The sequence below is a fragment of the Pygocentrus nattereri genome, chromosome 20 (genome assembly GCF_015220715.1).
Source record: "Pygocentrus nattereri isolate fPygNat1 chromosome 20, fPygNat1.pri, whole genome shotgun sequence".
Taxonomy (NCBI): Eukaryota; Metazoa; Chordata; class Actinopteri; order Characiformes; family Serrasalmidae; genus Pygocentrus; species Pygocentrus nattereri.
The window spans coordinates 32,860,292-32,878,008 of NC_051230.1; the positions used below are offsets into that span (position 1 = coordinate 32,860,292).

The 17,717-nt window shown below is 31.9% G+C and overlaps 3 protein-coding genes and 1 long non-coding RNA gene across 7 annotated transcripts in view; 1 reads left to right on the plus strand and 3 right to left on the minus strand.

The window, feature by feature from the left end:
• Positions 1-17,717, minus strand: part of LOC108416077 (H-2 class I histocompatibility antigen, Q9 alpha chain-like) — a 471,933-nt gene that overhangs the window by 233,381 nt on the left and 220,835 nt on the right. The window lies entirely within an intron of this gene.
• The window catches only part of LOC108414327 (BOLA class I histocompatibility antigen, alpha chain BL3-7-like), a 138,534-nt gene that overhangs the window by 49,874 nt on the left and 70,943 nt on the right, over positions 1-17,717 (minus strand). The window lies entirely within an intron of this gene.
• LOC108416500 lies at positions 1,861-5,765 on the minus strand. Of its 3 annotated transcripts, XM_037531723.1 has the most exons (8): positions 5,677-5,765; positions 5,275-5,430; positions 5,074-5,145; positions 4,869-4,910; positions 4,609-4,650; positions 4,218-4,319; positions 3,686-3,717; positions 1,969-2,245 (listed from the first exon to the last, which is right to left on the minus strand). In XM_037531723.1, exons 3-8 carry the CDS (start codon positions 5,108-5,110, stop codon positions 2,144-2,146), a joined length of 357 nt encoding a protein of 118 aa, XP_037387620.1. In that variant the 5' UTR covers positions 5,111-5,145; positions 5,275-5,430; positions 5,677-5,765; the 3' UTR covers positions 1,969-2,143. The 3 variants fall into 3 exon arrangements, with proteins under 3 accessions (XP_037387619.1, XP_037387620.1, XP_037387618.1); XM_037531722.1 differs by lacking the exon at positions 5,275-5,430 and having other exon boundaries at positions 1,861-2,245; positions 5,677-5,751; XM_037531721.1 differs by having other exon boundaries at positions 5,074-5,430; positions 5,677-5,759.
• Positions 5,795-17,717, plus strand: part of LOC119261837 — a 37,015-nt gene continuing 25,092 nt past the window's right edge. The window contains exon 1 of the long non-coding RNA XR_005129228.1: positions 5,795-5,871. This is a non-coding gene — a long non-coding RNA (uncharacterized LOC119261837). The remainder of the gene's footprint in view (positions 5,872-17,717) is intronic.

A 17,717-nucleotide genomic window follows, 5' to 3' on the forward strand; every position in this document is an offset into this window, starting at 1 on the left:
GGGTCTGATCATATAGCAGTAGCCTGTCAAACACCATAAGTACATTAATAGGGTCTGATCATATAGCAGTAGCCTGTCATACACCATAAGTACATTAATAGGGTCTGATCATATAGCAGTAGCCTGTCATACACCATAAGTACATTAATAGGGTCTGATCATATAGCAGTAGCCTGTCATACCCCATAAGTACATTAATAGGGCCTGATCATATAGCAGTAGCCTGTCATACACCATAAGTACATTAATAGGGTCTGATCATATAGCAGTAGCCTGTCATACACCATAAGTACATTAATAGGGTCTGATCATATAGCAGTAGCCTGTCATACACCATAAGTACATTAATAGGGTCTGATCATATAGCAGTAGCCTGTCATACACCATGAGTACATTAATAGGGTCTGATCATATAGCAGTAGCCTGTCACACACCATAAGTACATTAATAGGGCCTGATCATATAGCAGTAGCCTGTCATACACCATAAGTACATTAATAGGGCCTGATCATATAGCAGTAGCCTGTCATACACCATAAGTACATTAATAGGGCCTGATCATATAGCAGTAGCCTGTCATACACCATAAGTACATTAATAGGGTCTGATCATATAGCAGCAGCCTGTCATACACCATAAGTACATTAATAGGGTCTGATCATATAACAGCAGCCTGTCATACACCATAAGTACATTAATAGGGTCTGATCATATAACAGTAGCCTGTCAAACACCATAAGTACATTAATAGGGTCTGATCATATAGCAGTAGCCTGTCACACACCATAAGTACATTAATAGGGTCTGATCATATAGCAGTAGCCTGTCATACACCATAAGTACATTAATAGGGCCTGATCATATAGCAGTAGCCTGTCATACACCATAAGTACATTAATAGGGCCTGATCATATAGCAGTAGCCTGTCATACACCATAAGTACATTAATAGGGCCTGATCATATAGCAGTAGCCTGTCATACACCATAAGTACAGTAATAGGGTCTGATCATATAGCAGCGGCCTGTCATACACCATAAGTACATTAATAGGGCCTGATCATATAGCAGCGGCCTGTCATACACCATAAGTACATTAATAGGGTCTGATCATATAGCAGCAGCCTGTCATACACCATAAGTACATTAATAGGGCCTGATCATATAGCAGTAGCCTGTCATACACCATAAGTACATTAATAGGGCCTGATCATATAGCAGTAGCCCGTCATACACCATAAGTACATTAATAGGGTCTGATCATATAACAGTAGCCTGTCATACACCATAAGTACATTAATAGGGCCTGATCATATAGCAGTAGCCTGTCATACACCATAAGTACATTAATAGGGTCTGATCATATAGCAGTAGCCTGTCATACACCATAAGTACATTAATAGGGTCTGATCCTGGTTCCTCCACTCCAAACTCATCAAACCCTGTCCGTATAGAGATTACTTTGTACACAGTGGCTCATGCTGGAACAGGAAAGGCTTTTCCCCAAACTGCTGCCAAAGTTAGAAGCATGTAATTGTGTAAAATGTCTTTTTGTCCTGTAGCATTAATATCATGCTTCACTGGAACTAAGGGGCGTGAAAAACAGCCCCAGCCCATCATTGCTCATCCATGGTAAAAGTCACGGAGCTCTTCAGTGTGAAATATAGTTGCATTTCCAGTAAGCAACACCAGAGGGCAGCAGTATTTACTGAAGTGGTAGATTCACATGTTACAGTGTTTTACAGATAATGGAACAGAATGGCATTCAGGACATTCCTGCCCTCTTGTGTTTCTTATTGGACAAGAGAAGAGGACCAAGGTTAACCACAGTGTCCGAGCAATTAAAACACTAAACTTCATTATCACTGTGTAAATAATAATCACTTTTATTCCATTTCTTCTGATTTTGAGTCATAATTTCCACTTTTACAGTGGCTTTGAATAAGACGATCAACACAAGTTCAGCAATATTAGTTCATAAAAAGAATATTTTATTTACAAATGTAACGTCTCGTACCTTTTCATGACTTCATTAGGACTGTGAGTACAAGTAAAAGTGAAGAAAGACCCCCCAACCCCACACATCATGTTTCCTAGTTAAAAAAAATGAAATTCTGTAAAACACATTTTTCTGGTTTAACAATGTTATTCTACTGTAGTATAGTAGCACAGAACATACGGATCCATCACTTCAGCCTTCCTGTTCATATTAGTGGACAACAGTGGACCATCACGGCTCATCAAACCCTGAAATAATACAGAAAATTAATTAGACAACATTTTTTAAAATAATATAACTTGTTAACATTGTTACAATTTCCAAACGTAGTTTCACTTCAAAGAGTCTGAATTTTATGCGATATAAAATCGACATGCTGCTTGTTTACTGCTAAACATGCAGACCCTGTTAATGTAGTAAAACACACAGGAGAGTTTCTGACAGGCTTCTTTATCATCCAACGCAGTCAAGGCATCAGCAGCAGTAGAACAATAAAATTATAATAGATTATAGGACATTTCCTATAAGGTTGCTGTTCCGCCTTGGATGATAAGAGAGTGGCTGATTTTCTGATAGTTACTGTACAAAAAATCTCAGAGAACTCTTGTGAAGTTTGGGAATCGGCCAGATGTGGCCCAAGTTAAACGGAGGCCTGTCCTGAAGACTCTACAGCATAAATAATACTATTCATAACAGTCACCATCTAGTCTACAACTAGACAGCTGTAGCTCAAATGACATCTACTCAGAATTAAAGATATCTGACCAGCGGAAATGCTAATTCAGGATATGACGACCTGTAATATTTACTTGGCAAATGTACAGCGCAGATATTTGCATTTACGATTTCAGCTTGTACAAATGTCATGGTACATACAGTAACTTGAGTCGTTGACAAGACAGAATGTGAAAAGCAGCTAATGTTGCAGGTAGTATGAATAATTAATTAGCATTAAGAATATTTCATCCTGGCTCTTTGGCTAGTCAAAATGGTTTTGTAGGTATGCAGACCTAAAATTATAACTAGGAGAAATTGCATACACAGATTTCTTGAGTGTTTTGCTAGACTTGGTTTAAATTGGGGAAAAGCTAGACCCCAAATAAAAAGCACCAGCTCTGCAGGTGTAGCCATACTCCACATGATGCCAGTGATAAGATAAGAGCTCTTAAATACTGGAGAGTGGAGGAGTCTGACGGTCACAGTTACCAGCTCACTACTGTAAGACAGGAAAGGGTTGTAAACACATACTGCCACTGTCTGGAAGACAAGCTGAACTGCACATAAAGGTAACTTTCTCATTGATTAGAGTGCTGTAGAACACTGTACAAATGACCAGGATCAGTAGAATATATGGTACATTGTATAGTGGTATAGTAGTCTGTGCTTTTCTGACACCTTCTAGGAGTATGAACAACTTTGGACATGGCATTTTTTTTATGAAAATTTAAAAAGAACAAAGAAAAACTGTTTACGTCACAATATTTATAATGTTTTTACTGCACCTATTAATCATTCCTTAGTGTATGTTTTAGCTAAAGTGATCAGTAAAGCGTTTGAGTTTGCTCTTCTCAAATTCACACATGTAAGAACCAAGAACCGATAAAATAAACTATTACGTTTTAAAGTTTCTGATCTTTTCTCTTTCTTTAATAAAGTGGTGTAACTGAACATCTTGGTGTGAGACTCACCTCATTCTCTTCTTTCAGTTTAGTGTTAGAATCTGTGGGAAACAGAAAAGAAAACACTTTATTAATTTGTTTGCATTTTCTCCCCTATTCAGACACTATAATCCATTACGCACAACATGTGTTTTAAAATACATTTTTAATGTAAAAGCTCAGAAACAATAATATAATTTTATACATTTGAATCTTACATTACATAACAGTATACTTAAATACATATTTGCTGAAATGTTTTCAATATATTTATTCATATTGAACTTTCAAATGTGTTTGTAAATATTTTATATTCACAAATGACATATTTACACATACTTAAGATGGCAAAACTACTCAAAAGACCAACTAAATACATTTAATATATATGCAATAATAACTTAATTACCATTGAAATACACTTTAAACGTCATAAGCCAAAATTATACATGTAATATGTAATAAACTATGTTTAAATATAAACATTGAAAATCTCTACTTTTCATATTAAATACGCTTTTAAAAAGTAAACTTAAATGCATTTTTCTTTCATGAGCGTTACCGTCTCTAACGTTGCACTGAACGATCAACAGAATCAGTAGAACTGCAGTCACAGCCCCGAGCACCACAGTCAGTATGAAGAAGACATCTGATGTGAATCCAGCTTAAAAAACGAAAGACACACTTTATTTAGATGGTTCCTCATAGATGAACTACAGATACACAAATCATTAAAAAACATTCTGGTTCTACTTAAAGACGTACTGAGCATCTACAAAGCATCTACAGTGGACCATCCAAATAAAGCTGTGTCAGATTCAGGTGAGTAATGTCCAGTTCCATCCGTGATAAATACAACAAAATCCAAACGCTGGTGCAACGATCAAACTCCTGTATCCCAATAGTAACATGTGGAGGAGCAAACCTAATGATGAATGTAGTAAAAGACAAACCTTCAGATCTGCCTGGTGCCTTGGAGGATGTTTTGTTTCTCTCTGAAAAAACATGCTTGTTCTATAATTTTACATATCATAAAATAAAATCATATGTCATTGTTTTATAGCTTCTAATGCTTTTTATTTAAAACCTTCTCATTGTTGCTAATGACTGCTGACAGAACAGTAAGTCACAATAAACGAAGTAGAATCCACATCACTAAACGTGTGTTAATGAAATAATGAGAGCCTTATGATCGATACGGTAAGAGACAAACCTTCAGATGTCTCTGGTTCAATGGAAGTTGTTTCTTTTTTCTCTGAAAAATAAATGATTTTATCATCATAATTTATCATTGATCATTTTACATAATATAATCTTATCATATATTGTTATTTTACACAATACATTTTACTCAACAACTTCAACTGTTTCATTAATGATAACATACATTTATGTCTAATGTGTAATGAAACACATACCTTTAATGTGTAAATATGTTGTGGTGCTGAAGATCATGTATTTTTCCTCCAGGCTGCTGCAGTAATAGAGTCCTGAGTCAGAGAGAGTAACTGCAGTTATAGTGAGAGAGGAGAACGTGGAGTTCACTCCCATCACTGACCTCTCACTCTCAGAGATGAAGAAACAGGGATCAAAGGAGGATGATACTGAGTGATATTTACATGCGATATAAACTGGAGCTGAAGTATTTGTGTGTTTACACCAGAATAAATAATCTAGTTGAGTCAGACTGTGTTTACACCAGAGAGTAACATCATCACCAGGTTCTGCTTCTACAGTTAAACCAGCCTGAGAGCTCAAACTCACTGACAGCACACCTGAAACACACAACATGCAGTACATTTGAAGTAGTCTTGAAGTGCCACAGTTTAAGCTCAGTATGTTTATTTGTACTATTTGTTTTCTTCAGTATTTAGCAGTGCTCTCAGTAGCCACTGTATAACTTAGTTCCTCTCATTTCAGGACACTGAGTCTGAATAATCACTTGTTTCAGGTTCACTCATTAAACCTGGATTACATTTCAAAGTGTTCTTATAAGATTTAATAAGCTGAGAAACACTTACCGATGAACCAGAGCAGCAGAGCCATCACTGACATGAGACTTGTCACAGTTAGTATTTGTGTTAATACGACAGAGGAGGTCTCACTGTCCTGTTACATGGTGCTTCTTTACATTGAGTAGGCGGAGCTCGACAGCTATGGTCATACCACAGGGACACGGGCAAGAGGATAAGAAGCTGAAAACGTTTGCAGTGTTGGTGAGGTTCCCAGTCTGTTTATGCTTTTCTGCTCATGATTTTCATCCACATTTGTCAGGCTGTAGATTATGGTTATAGTTACTGGAAACAGTTTAATGAACAGGTAACGCACTTACATCCATCTCAGGCTTCCATTTGAGCTGCTTTTCAAAATGACTGCAGCTGTCAGACATCTCTGAATGTCCCCTGCACTCAAGAGCTCAGCAGTGGATTTGGAATGAAGCCAAGATGAGATTTAGGTGCACAATTTCAGGTTTAATTCTAGGAAACTAACGCAGATGCAGTTACAAGATGAAATATAAAGAAGAACAGAGGCAGTAGAAATAAAAATAAAATAAAAATTTAAAACTCAGTGAACGGCAGAATGCAGAATAACATGGTTGTGGTTTTACACGTCCTAGTAAATATTGAGAATGGGCTGATTAGAAGCTACAAAAATGTATATGAAATGCAGAAATGCAAAACTAAAGAAAGCAGTGATTTGTGAATCCATTTTGGCCTGAATTTAAACAAAAACAAAAGTAATTGACCTTCAGTCCTCTCAGATGCATTAAAAACCGGCATGCATGTGATAGAGATCAACACATGGATATACTTTATATACTTTCACAAAACAGCATCAATGAACACGCTCCATCACTGAACCCACAAATGCAAGACAGTACTGGACACAGTGTAAGTCATGTGTGAGAAACAGTGCTGACCCCTCTGGAGCTCATCTGAAACGGAATAGTGCTCAGTGGAAAGGTGCACTGAATGGGAGGAATTAGTGAACAGCCTGACTGTCAGCATATGCTGCCTTTCAGATGGTGTATTTTTAGGAGTCGTCCCAGTTTATTTCAATATTGCAGCACCAAGAAACTTTCTACAGGTGTTACAACAGCATGGCAGTGTAATCAGAGAGTGTGTGTTACTATAGGAAATATAGGATATAAAGTGTGTGTGACTATAGGAAATATAGGATATAAAGTGTGTGTTACTATAGGAAATATAGGATATAAAGTGTGTGTGACTATAGGAAATATAGGATATAAAGTGTGTGTGACTATAGGAAATATAGGATATAAAGTGTGTGTGACTATAGGAAATATAGGATATAAAGTGTGTGTTATTATAGGAAATATAGGATATAAAGTGTGTGTGATATAGGAAATATAGGATATAAAGTAAATGTGATATAGGAAATATAGGATATAAAGTGTGTGTTACTATAGGAAATATAGGATATAAAGTGTGTGTGACTATAGGAAATATAGGATATAAAGTGTGTGTGACTATAGGAAATATAGGATATAAAGTGTGTGTTACTATAGGAAATATAGGATATAAAGTGTGTGTTACTATAGGAAATATAGGATATAAAGTGTGTGTGACTATAGGAAATATAGGATATAAAGTGTGTGTGACTATAGGAAATATAGGATATAAAGTGTGTGTGATATAGGAAATATAGGATATAAAGTGTGTGTGACTATAGGAAATATAGGATATAAAGTGTGTGTTACTATAGGAAATATAGAATATAAAGTGTGTGTGACTATAGGAAATATAGGATATAAAGTGTTTGTGATATAGGAAATATAGGATATAAAGTGTGTGTGATATAGGAAATATAGGATATAAAGTGTGTGTGACTATAGGAAATATAGGATATAAAGTGTGTGTTACTATAGGAAATATAGAATATAAAGTGTGTGTGACTATAGGAAATATAGGATATAAAGTGTTTGTGATATAGGAAATATAGGATATAAAGTGTGTGTGATATAGGAAATATAGAATATAAAGTGTGTGTGACTATAGGAAATATAGGATATAAAGTGTGTGTGATATAGGAAATATAGGATATAAAGTGTGTGTGACTATAGGAAATATAGGATATAAAGTGTTTGTGATATAGGAAATATAGGATATAAAGTGTGTGTGACTATAGGAAATATAGGATATAAAGTGTGTGTGATATAGGAAATATAGGATATAAAGTGTGTGTGACTATAGGAAATATAGGATATAAAGTGTGTGTGACTATAGGAAATATAGGATATAAAGTGTGTGTGATATAGGAAATATAGGATATAAAGTGTGTGTTACTATAGGAAATATAGGATATAAAGTGTTTGTGATATAGGAAATATAGGATATAAAGTGTGTGTGATATCGGAAATATAGGATATAAAATGTGTGTTACTATAGGAAATATAGGATATAAAATGTGTGTGACTATAGGAAATATAGGATATAAAGTGTATGTGATATAGGAAATATAGGATATAAAGTGTGTGTTACTATAGGAAATATAGGATATAAAGTGTGTGTGATATAGGAAATATAGGATATAAAGTGTGTGTGACTATAGGAAATATAGGATATAAAGTGTGTGTGATATAGGAAATATAGGATATAAAGTGTGTGTTACTATAGGAAATATAGGATATAAAATGTGTGTTACTATAGGAAATATAGGATATAAAATGTGTGTGACTATAGGAAATATAGGATATAAAGTGTATGTGATATAGGAAATATAGGATATAAAGTGTGTGTTACTATAGGAAATATAGGATATAAAGTGTGTGTGATATAGGAAATATAGGATATAAAGTGTGTGTGACTATAGGAAATATAGGATATAAAGTGTGTGTGACTATAGGAAATATAGGATATAAAGTGTGTGTTACTATAGGAAATATAGGATATAAAGTGTGTGTTACTATAGGAAATATAGAATATAAAGTGTGTGTGATATAGGAAATATAGGATATAAAGTGTGTGTTACTATAGGAAATATAGGATATAACATGTGTGTGACTATAGGAAATATAGGATATAAAGTGTATGTGATATAGGAAATATAGGATATAAAGTGTGTGTTACTATAGGAAATATAGAATATAAAGTGTGTGTGACTATAGGAAATATAGGATATAAAGTGTGTGTGATATAGGAAATATAGGATATAAAGTGTGTGTTACTATAGGAAATATAGGATATAAAGTGTGTGTGATATAGGAAATATAGGATATAAAGTGTGTGTGATATAGGAAATATAGGATATAAAGTGTGTGTGACTATAGGAAATATAGGATATAAAGTGTGTGTGATATAGGAAATATAGGATATAAAGTGTGTGTTACTATAGGAAATATAGGATATAAAATGTGTGTTACTATAGGAAATATAGGATATAAAATGTGTGTGACTATAGGAAATATAGGATATAAAGTGTATGTGATATAGGAAATATAGGATATAAAGTGTGTGTTACTATAGGAAATATAGGATATAAAGTGTGTGTGATATAGGAAATATAGGATATAAAGTGTGTGTGACTATAGGAAATATAGGATATAAAGTGTGAGTGATATAGGAAATATAGGATATAAAGTGTGTGTTACTATAGGAAATATAGGATATAAAATGTGTGTTACTATAGGAAATATAGGATATAAAATGTGTGTGACTATAGGAAATATAGGATATAAAGTGTATGTGATATAGGAAATATAGGATATAAAGTGTGTGTTACTATAGGAAATATAGGATATAAAGTGTGTGTGATATAGGAAATATAGGATATAAAGTGTGTGTGACTATAGGAAATATAGGATATAAAGTGTGTGTGACTATAGGAAATATAGGATATAAAGTGTGTGTTACTATAGGAAATATAGGATATAAAGTGTGTGTTACTATAGGAAATATAGAATATAAAGTGTGTGTGATATAGGAAATATAGGATATAAAGTGTGTGTTACTATAGGAAATATAGGATATAACATGTGTGTGACTATAGGAAATATAGGATATAAAGTGTATGTGATATAGGAAATATAGGATATAAAGTGTGTGTTACTATAGGAAATATAGAATATAAAGTGTGTGTGACTATAGGAAATATAGGATATAAAGTGTGTGTGATATAGGAAATATAGGATATAAAGTGTGTGTTACTATAGGAAATATAGGATATAAAGTGTGTGTGATATAGGAAATATAGGATATAAAGTGTGTGTGATATAGGAAATATAGGATATAAAGTGTGTGTGACTATAGGAAATATAGGATATAAAGTGTGTGTGATATAGGAAATATAGGATATAAAGTGTGTGTTACTATAGGAAATATAGGATATAAAATGTGTGTTACTATAGGAAATATAGGATATAAAATGTGTGTGACTATAGGAAATATAGGATATAAAGTGTATGTGATATAGGAAATATAGGATATAAAGTGTGTGTTACTATAGGAAATATAGGATATAAAGTGTGTGTGATATAGGAAATATAGGATATAAAGTGTGTGTGACTATAGGAAATATAGGATATAAAGTGTGAGTGATATAGGAAATATAGGATATAAAGTGTGTGTTACTATAGGAAATATAGGATATAAAGTGTGTGTGATATAGGAAATATAGGATATAAAGTGTGTTTGATATAGGAAATATAGGATATAAAGTGTGTGTTACTATAGGAAATATAGGATATAAAATGTGCGTTACTATAGGAAATATAGGATATAAAATGTGTGTGACTATAGGAAATATAGGATATAAAGTGTATATGATATAGGAAATATAGGATATAAAGTGTGTGTTACTATAGGAAATATAGGATATAAAGTGTGTGTGATATAGAAAATATAGGATATAAAGTGTGTGTGACTATAGGAAATATAGGATATAAAGTGTGTGTGACTATAGGAAATATAGGATATAAAGTGTGTGTTACTATAGGAAATATAGGATATAAAGTGTGTGTGATATAGGAAATATAGGATATAAAGTGTGTGTTACTATAGGAAATATAGGATATAAAATGTGTGTGACTATAGGAAATATAGGATATAAAGTGTATGTGATATAGGAAATATAGGATATAAAGTGTGTGTTACTATAGGAAATATAGTATATAAACTGTGTGTTACTATAGGAAATATAGGATATAAAGTGTGTGTGATATAGGAAATATAGGATATAAAGTGTGTGTGACTATAGGAAATATAGGATATAAAGTGTGTGTGATATAGGAAATATAGGATATAAAGTGTGTGTGATATAGGAAATATAGGATATAAAGTGTGTGTGACTATAGGAAATATAGGATATAAAGTGTGTGTGACTATAGGAAATATAGGATATAAAGTGTGTGTTACTATAGGAAATATAGTATTTAAAGTGTGTGTTACTATAGGAAATATAGGATATAAAGTGTGTGTGACTATAGGAAATATAGGATATAAAGTGTGTGTTACTATAGGAAATATAGGATATAAAGTGTGTGTGATATAGGAAATATAGTATTTAAAGTGTGTGTTACTATAGGAAATATAGGATATAAAGAGTGTGTGATATAGGAAATATAGGATATAAAGTGTGTGTTACTATAGGAAATATAGGATATAAAGTGTGTGTGACTATAGGAAATATAGGATATAAAGTGTGTGTGATATAGGAAATATAGGATATAAAGTGTGTGTGATATAGGAAATATAGGATATAAAGTGTGTGTGATATAGGAAATATAGGATATAAAGTGTGTGTTACTATAGGAAATATAGGATATAAAGTGTTTGTGATATAGGAAATATAGTATTTAAAGTGTGTGTTACTATAGGAAATATAGGATATAAAGTGTGTGTGATATAGGAAATATAGGATATAAAGTGTGTGTTACTATAGGAAATATAGGATATAAAGTGTGTGTGACTATAGGAAATATAGGATATAAAGTGTGTGTGATATAGGAAATATAGGATTTAAAGTGTGTGTGATATAGGAAATATAGGATATAAAGTGTGTGTTACTATAGGAAATATAGGATATAAAGTGTGTGTTACTATAGGGAATATAGGATATAAAGTGTGTGTGACTATAGGAAATATAGGATATAAAGTGTGTGTGATATAGGAAATATAGGATATAAAGTGTGTGTTGCTATAGGAAATATAGGATATAAAGTGTGTGTTACTATAGGAAATATAGGATATAAAGTGTGTGTTACTATAGGAAATATAGGATATAAAGTGTGTGTGATATAGGAAATATAGGATATAAAGTGTGTGTGATATAGGAAATATAGTATATAAAGTGTGTGTGATATAGGAAATATAGGATATAAAGTGTGTGTTACTATAGGAAATATAGGATATAAAGTGTTTGTGACTATAGGAAATATAGAATATAAAGTGTGTGTGATATAGGAAATATAGAATATAAAGTGTGTGTGATATAGGAAATATAGGATATAAAGTGTGTGTTACTATAGGAAATATAGGATATAAAGTGTTTGTGATATAGGAAATATAGAATATAAAGTGTGTGTGATATAGGAAATATAGAATATAAAGTGTGTGTGATATAGGAAATATAGAATATAAAGTGTGTGTGATATAGGAAATATAGGATATAAAGGGTGTGTGACTATAGGAAATATAGGATATAAAGTGTTTGTGATATAGGAAATATAGGATATAAAGTGTGTGTTACTATAGGAAATATAGGATATAAAGTGTTTGTGATATAGGAAATATAGGATATAAAGTGTGTGTTACTATAGGAAATATAGGATATAAAGTGTGTGTGATATAGGAAATATAGGATATAAAGTGTTTGTGACTATAGGAAATATAGAATATAAAGTGTGTGTGATATAGGAAATATAGGATATAAAGTGTTTGTGACTATAGGAAATATAGAATATAAAGTGTGTGTTACTATAGGAAATATAGGATATAAAGTGTTTGTGACTATAGGAAATATAGAATATAAAGTGTGTGTGATATAGGAAATATAGGATATAAAGTGTGTGTTACTATAGGAAATATAGAATATAAAGTGTGTGTGATATAGGAAATATAGAATATAAAGTGTGTGTGATATAGGAAATATAGAATTTAAAGTGTGTGTGACTATAGGAAATATAGGATATAAAGTGTGTGTGATATAGGAAATATAGGATATAAAGTGTTTGTGACTATAGGAAATATAGAATATAAAGTGTGTGTGATATAGGAAATATAGAATATAAAGTGTGTGTGACTATAGGAAATATAGGATATAAAGTGTTTGTGATATAGGAAATATAGGATATAAAGTGTGTGTGACTATAGGAAATATAGGATATAAAGTGTGTGTTACTATAGGAAATATAGAATATAAAGTGTGTGTGATATAGGAAATATAGGATATAAAGTGTGTGTGACTATAGGAAATATAGGATATAAAGTGTTTGTGATATAGGAAATATAGGATATAAAGTGTGTGTGATATAGGAAATATAGGATATAAAGTGTGTGTGACTATAGGAAATATAGGATATAAAGTGTTTGTGACTATAGGAAATATAGAGTATAAAGTGTGTGTGATATAGGAAATATAGGATATAAAGTGTTTGTGATATAGGAAATATAGGATATAAAGTGTGTGTGATATAGGAAATATAGGATATAAAGTCTGTGTGATATAGGAAATATAGTTTATAAAGTGTGTGTGATATAGGAAATATAGGATATAAAGTGTGTGTGATATAGGAAATATAGGATATAAAGTGTTTGTGATATAGGAAATATAGGATATAAAGTGTTTGTGATATAGGAAATATAGGATATAAAGTGTGTGTTACTATAGGAAATATAGGATATAAAGTGTGTGTTACTATAGGAAATATAGGATATAAAGTGTTTGTGATATAGGAAATATAGGATATAAAGTGTGTGTGACTATAGGAAATATAGGATATAAAGTGTGTGTGATATAGAAAATATAGGATATAAAGTGTTTGTGACTATAGGAAATATAGAATAAAAAGTGTGTGTGATATAGGAAATATAGGATATAAAGTGTGTGTTACTATAGGAAATATAGAATATAAAGTGTGTGTGATATAGGAAATATAGAATATAAAGTGTGTGTGATATAGGAAATATAGAATTTAAAGTGTGTGTGACTATAGGAAATATAGGATATAAAGTGTGTGTGATATAGGAAATATAGGATATAAAGTGTTTGTGACTATAGGAAATATAGAATATAAAGTGTGTGTGATATAGGAAATATAGAATATAAAGTGTGTGTGATATAGGAAATATAGGATATAAAGTGTGTGTGACTATAGGAAATATAGGATATAAAGTGTTTGTGATATAGGAAATATAGGATATAAAGTGTGTGTGATATAGGAAATATAGGATATAAAGTGTGTGTGACTATAGGAAATATAGGATATAAAGTGTTTGTGACTATAGGAAATATAGGATATAAAGTGTTTGTGATATAGGAAATATAGGATATAAAGTGTTTGTGATATAGGAAATATAGAATATAAAGTGTGTGTGACTATAGGAAATATAGGATTTAAAGTGTGTGTGATATAGGAAATATAGGATATAAAGTGTTTGTGATATAGGAAATATAGGATATAAAGTGTGTGTGATATAGGAAATATAGGATATAAAGTGTGTGTGACTATAGGAAATATAGGATATAAAGTGTTTGTGACTATAGGAAATATAGAGTATAAAGTGTGTGTGATATAGGAAATATAGGATATAAAGTGTTTGTGATATAGGAAATATAGGATATAAAGTGTGTGTGATATAGGAAATATAGGATATAAAGTCTGTGTGATATAGGAAATATAGTTTATAAAGTGTGTGTGATATAGGAAATATAGGATATAAAGTGTTTGTGATATAGGAAATATAGGATATAAAGTGTTTGTGATATAGGAAATATAGGATATAAAGTGTTTGTGATATAGGAAATATAGGATATAAAGTGTGTGTTACTATAGGAAATATAGGATATAAAGTGTGTGTTACTATAGGAAATATAGGATATAAAGTGTTTGTGATATAGGAAATATAGGATATAAAGTGTGTGTGACTATAGGAAATATAGGATATAAAGTGTGTGTGATATAGGAAATATAGGATATAAAGTGTGTGTGATATAGGAAATATAGGATATAAAGTGTGTGTGATATAGGAAATATAGTATATAAAGTGTGTGTTACTATAGGAAATATAGGATATAAAGTGTGTGTGACTATAGGAAATATAGGATATAAAGTGTGTGTTACTATAGGAAATATAGGATATAAAGTGTTTGTGATATGGGAAATATAGTATTTAAAGTGTGTGTGTTATAGGAAATATAGGATATAAAGTGTGTGTGATATAGGAAATATAGGATATAAAGTGTGTGTTACTATAGGAAATATAGGATATAAAGTGTGTGTGATATAGGAAATATAGTATTTAAAGTGTGTGTGATATAGGAAATATAGGATATAAAGTGTGTGTGATATAGGAAATATAGGATATAAAGTGTGTGTTACTATAGGAAATATAGGATATAAAGTGTGTGTGATATAGGAAATATAGGATATAAAGTGTGTGTTACTATAGGAAATATAGGATATAAAGTGTGTGTGACTATAGGAAATATAGGATATAAAGTGTGTGTTACTATAGGAAATATAAGATATAAAGTGTGTGTGATATAGGAAATATAGTATTTAAAGTGTGTGTGATATAGGAAATATAGGATATAAAGTATGTGTGATTTAGGAAATATAGGATATAAAGTGTGTGTGACTATAGGAAATATAGGATATAAAGTGTGTGTGATATAGGAAATATAGGATATAAAGTGTGTGTGACTATAGGAAATATAGAGTATAAAGTGTGTGTGATATAGGAAATATAGGATATAAAGTGTTTGTGATATAGGAAATATAGGATATAAAGTGTGTGTGACTATAGGAAATATAGGATATAAAGTGTGTGTGATATAGGAAATATAGGATATAAAGTGTGTGTGATATAGGAAATATAGTATATAAAGTGTGTGTTACTATACGAAATATAGGATATAAAGTGTGTGTGACTATAGGAAATATAGGATATAAAGTGTGTGTTACTATAGGAAATATAGGATATAAAGTGTTTGTGATATGGGAAATATAGTATTTAAAGTGTGTGTGTTATAGGAAATATAGGATATAAAGTGTGTGTGATATAGGAAATATAGGATATAAAGTGTGTGTGATATAGTAAATATAGGATATAAAGTGTGTGTGATATAGGAAATATAGGATTTAAAGTGTGTGTGATATAGGAAATATAGGATATAAAGTGTGTGTGATATAGGAAATATAGGATATAAAGTGTGTGTGATATAGGAAATATAGAATATAAAGTGTGTGTGATATAGGAAATATAGGATATAAAGTGTGTGTGATATAGGAAATATAGGATATAAAGTGTGTGTGATATAGGAAGGTGTGGCACATTATGAAGTGTAAAATAAGACACAGAAGGTCCAGTAGAGTTTGCAGGTTCAGACTTTTACTACTGAATAATGATACAAAATTCTGCTCCCAAAACTGGATCAGTTTGTGTCCCCAAAAAGTGATTAAGGGCTTTTAAGGGATAAATGACTACATAAAACTTGGTTTCTTTGTAGTCACTGAATAAAAACCTGCTTTGTTTATAGGGATATACAATGAAATGGCAGTAGGTAATTTCTCTGATAATTCACTGAATGTGTATTAGACACATTGTGTGTCTGTGGTGAAAGTGCTGTGTCTGTGTGCAGCAGCAGGTTAAAGCGGTCTTGTGTTCTCTGATCAGACAATGAGAAGTGTGAGATTGTAGGTTCTGTAGGTACATTATCTCTTAGAACAACCACGCAGATGGTGTGTCATAGGCAGATGTAGAGCTGCGCTCACACTTTTTTCTAGACGAAGAAGCTTGTTGACAAATGGTGAAGTGTTTTTTTAATGTGTATATAAAGGTCACTCTTGTGGTGAGAGAACATTCAGGCCAGATGTGCAGAAACAAACACATTGTTTAGTTATTGTCTAATTTAGTGCTGGTGATTCTTATTAGGTTTAGGTTTTTGGGTCTGCTGTGTTTCCACATATACACACAAATGTCTGAGTTGATCTCACTGTTATTTTCTGCCCGCTGTGGCAGATTAGTCTAGAATGTTAACATTAGTTTTGCTGACTTTACTGGGCATATATCCCTGTGGTGAGCAGACGCAGGCTTTATGGTCTTTATAAAAGCAGCTGCACTGGTTGCTTCACTAACAGAGGAGGTGGAAGTGTTGGAATACATAAGGTGATGACTGCACTGCTGTCAGGAATAGACAAGATTCTGATGTAACAACATTGCAGGACATTTGTGCATTTGGAAGTTCTATCTACTAAAATGGCCAAATCACTTTCTCACAGGTCCTTAAAATGTGTTTCTATGACCACTCAGTTTCAGTAGGAGACAGACGGGCCAGTCTAGAGCCTTTGGGTTAAAATACCACTGATGTGATATTTTGGCTTTTCTGCTTTGCTTCATTGAAGGTTCAGAGAATCACCGTTCTGGTCTTCTGGTTTTACTTTAGTGTGTTTTTTCTGTTAGCAGTGAACTCATCTGACGTGTATCTCTGCTAATGGAAACTGAGAAGTGTTAAATTGAAGTTGTGTGGTTTTGATGCAGCGAGCTGTCGCAAATAGCTGAGGGTCAGTTTTGTGGTTGGAAAATATTTTAGACCAAGACGTACAAAAACACACACCTTCCGTCGAACACAAAGATACACAGAGTAACTTGCAGTTTACCTTTATGCACTCATGACAGAGTTTAATGATTATCACTGTCAATTCTGAAATATAATTTCCGTATATAGTATAAAAGTAATGATATTATTATAGGATAATAATTTACCATATATAGTATAATAGTGTAAGAATGAAAATAATTTATATTTTTATGCTAACTGTCCATTTAATAGCTCCACATTTTTTGGTTATAAAGATTTTATTTACTTTTAATGATTGTATTTA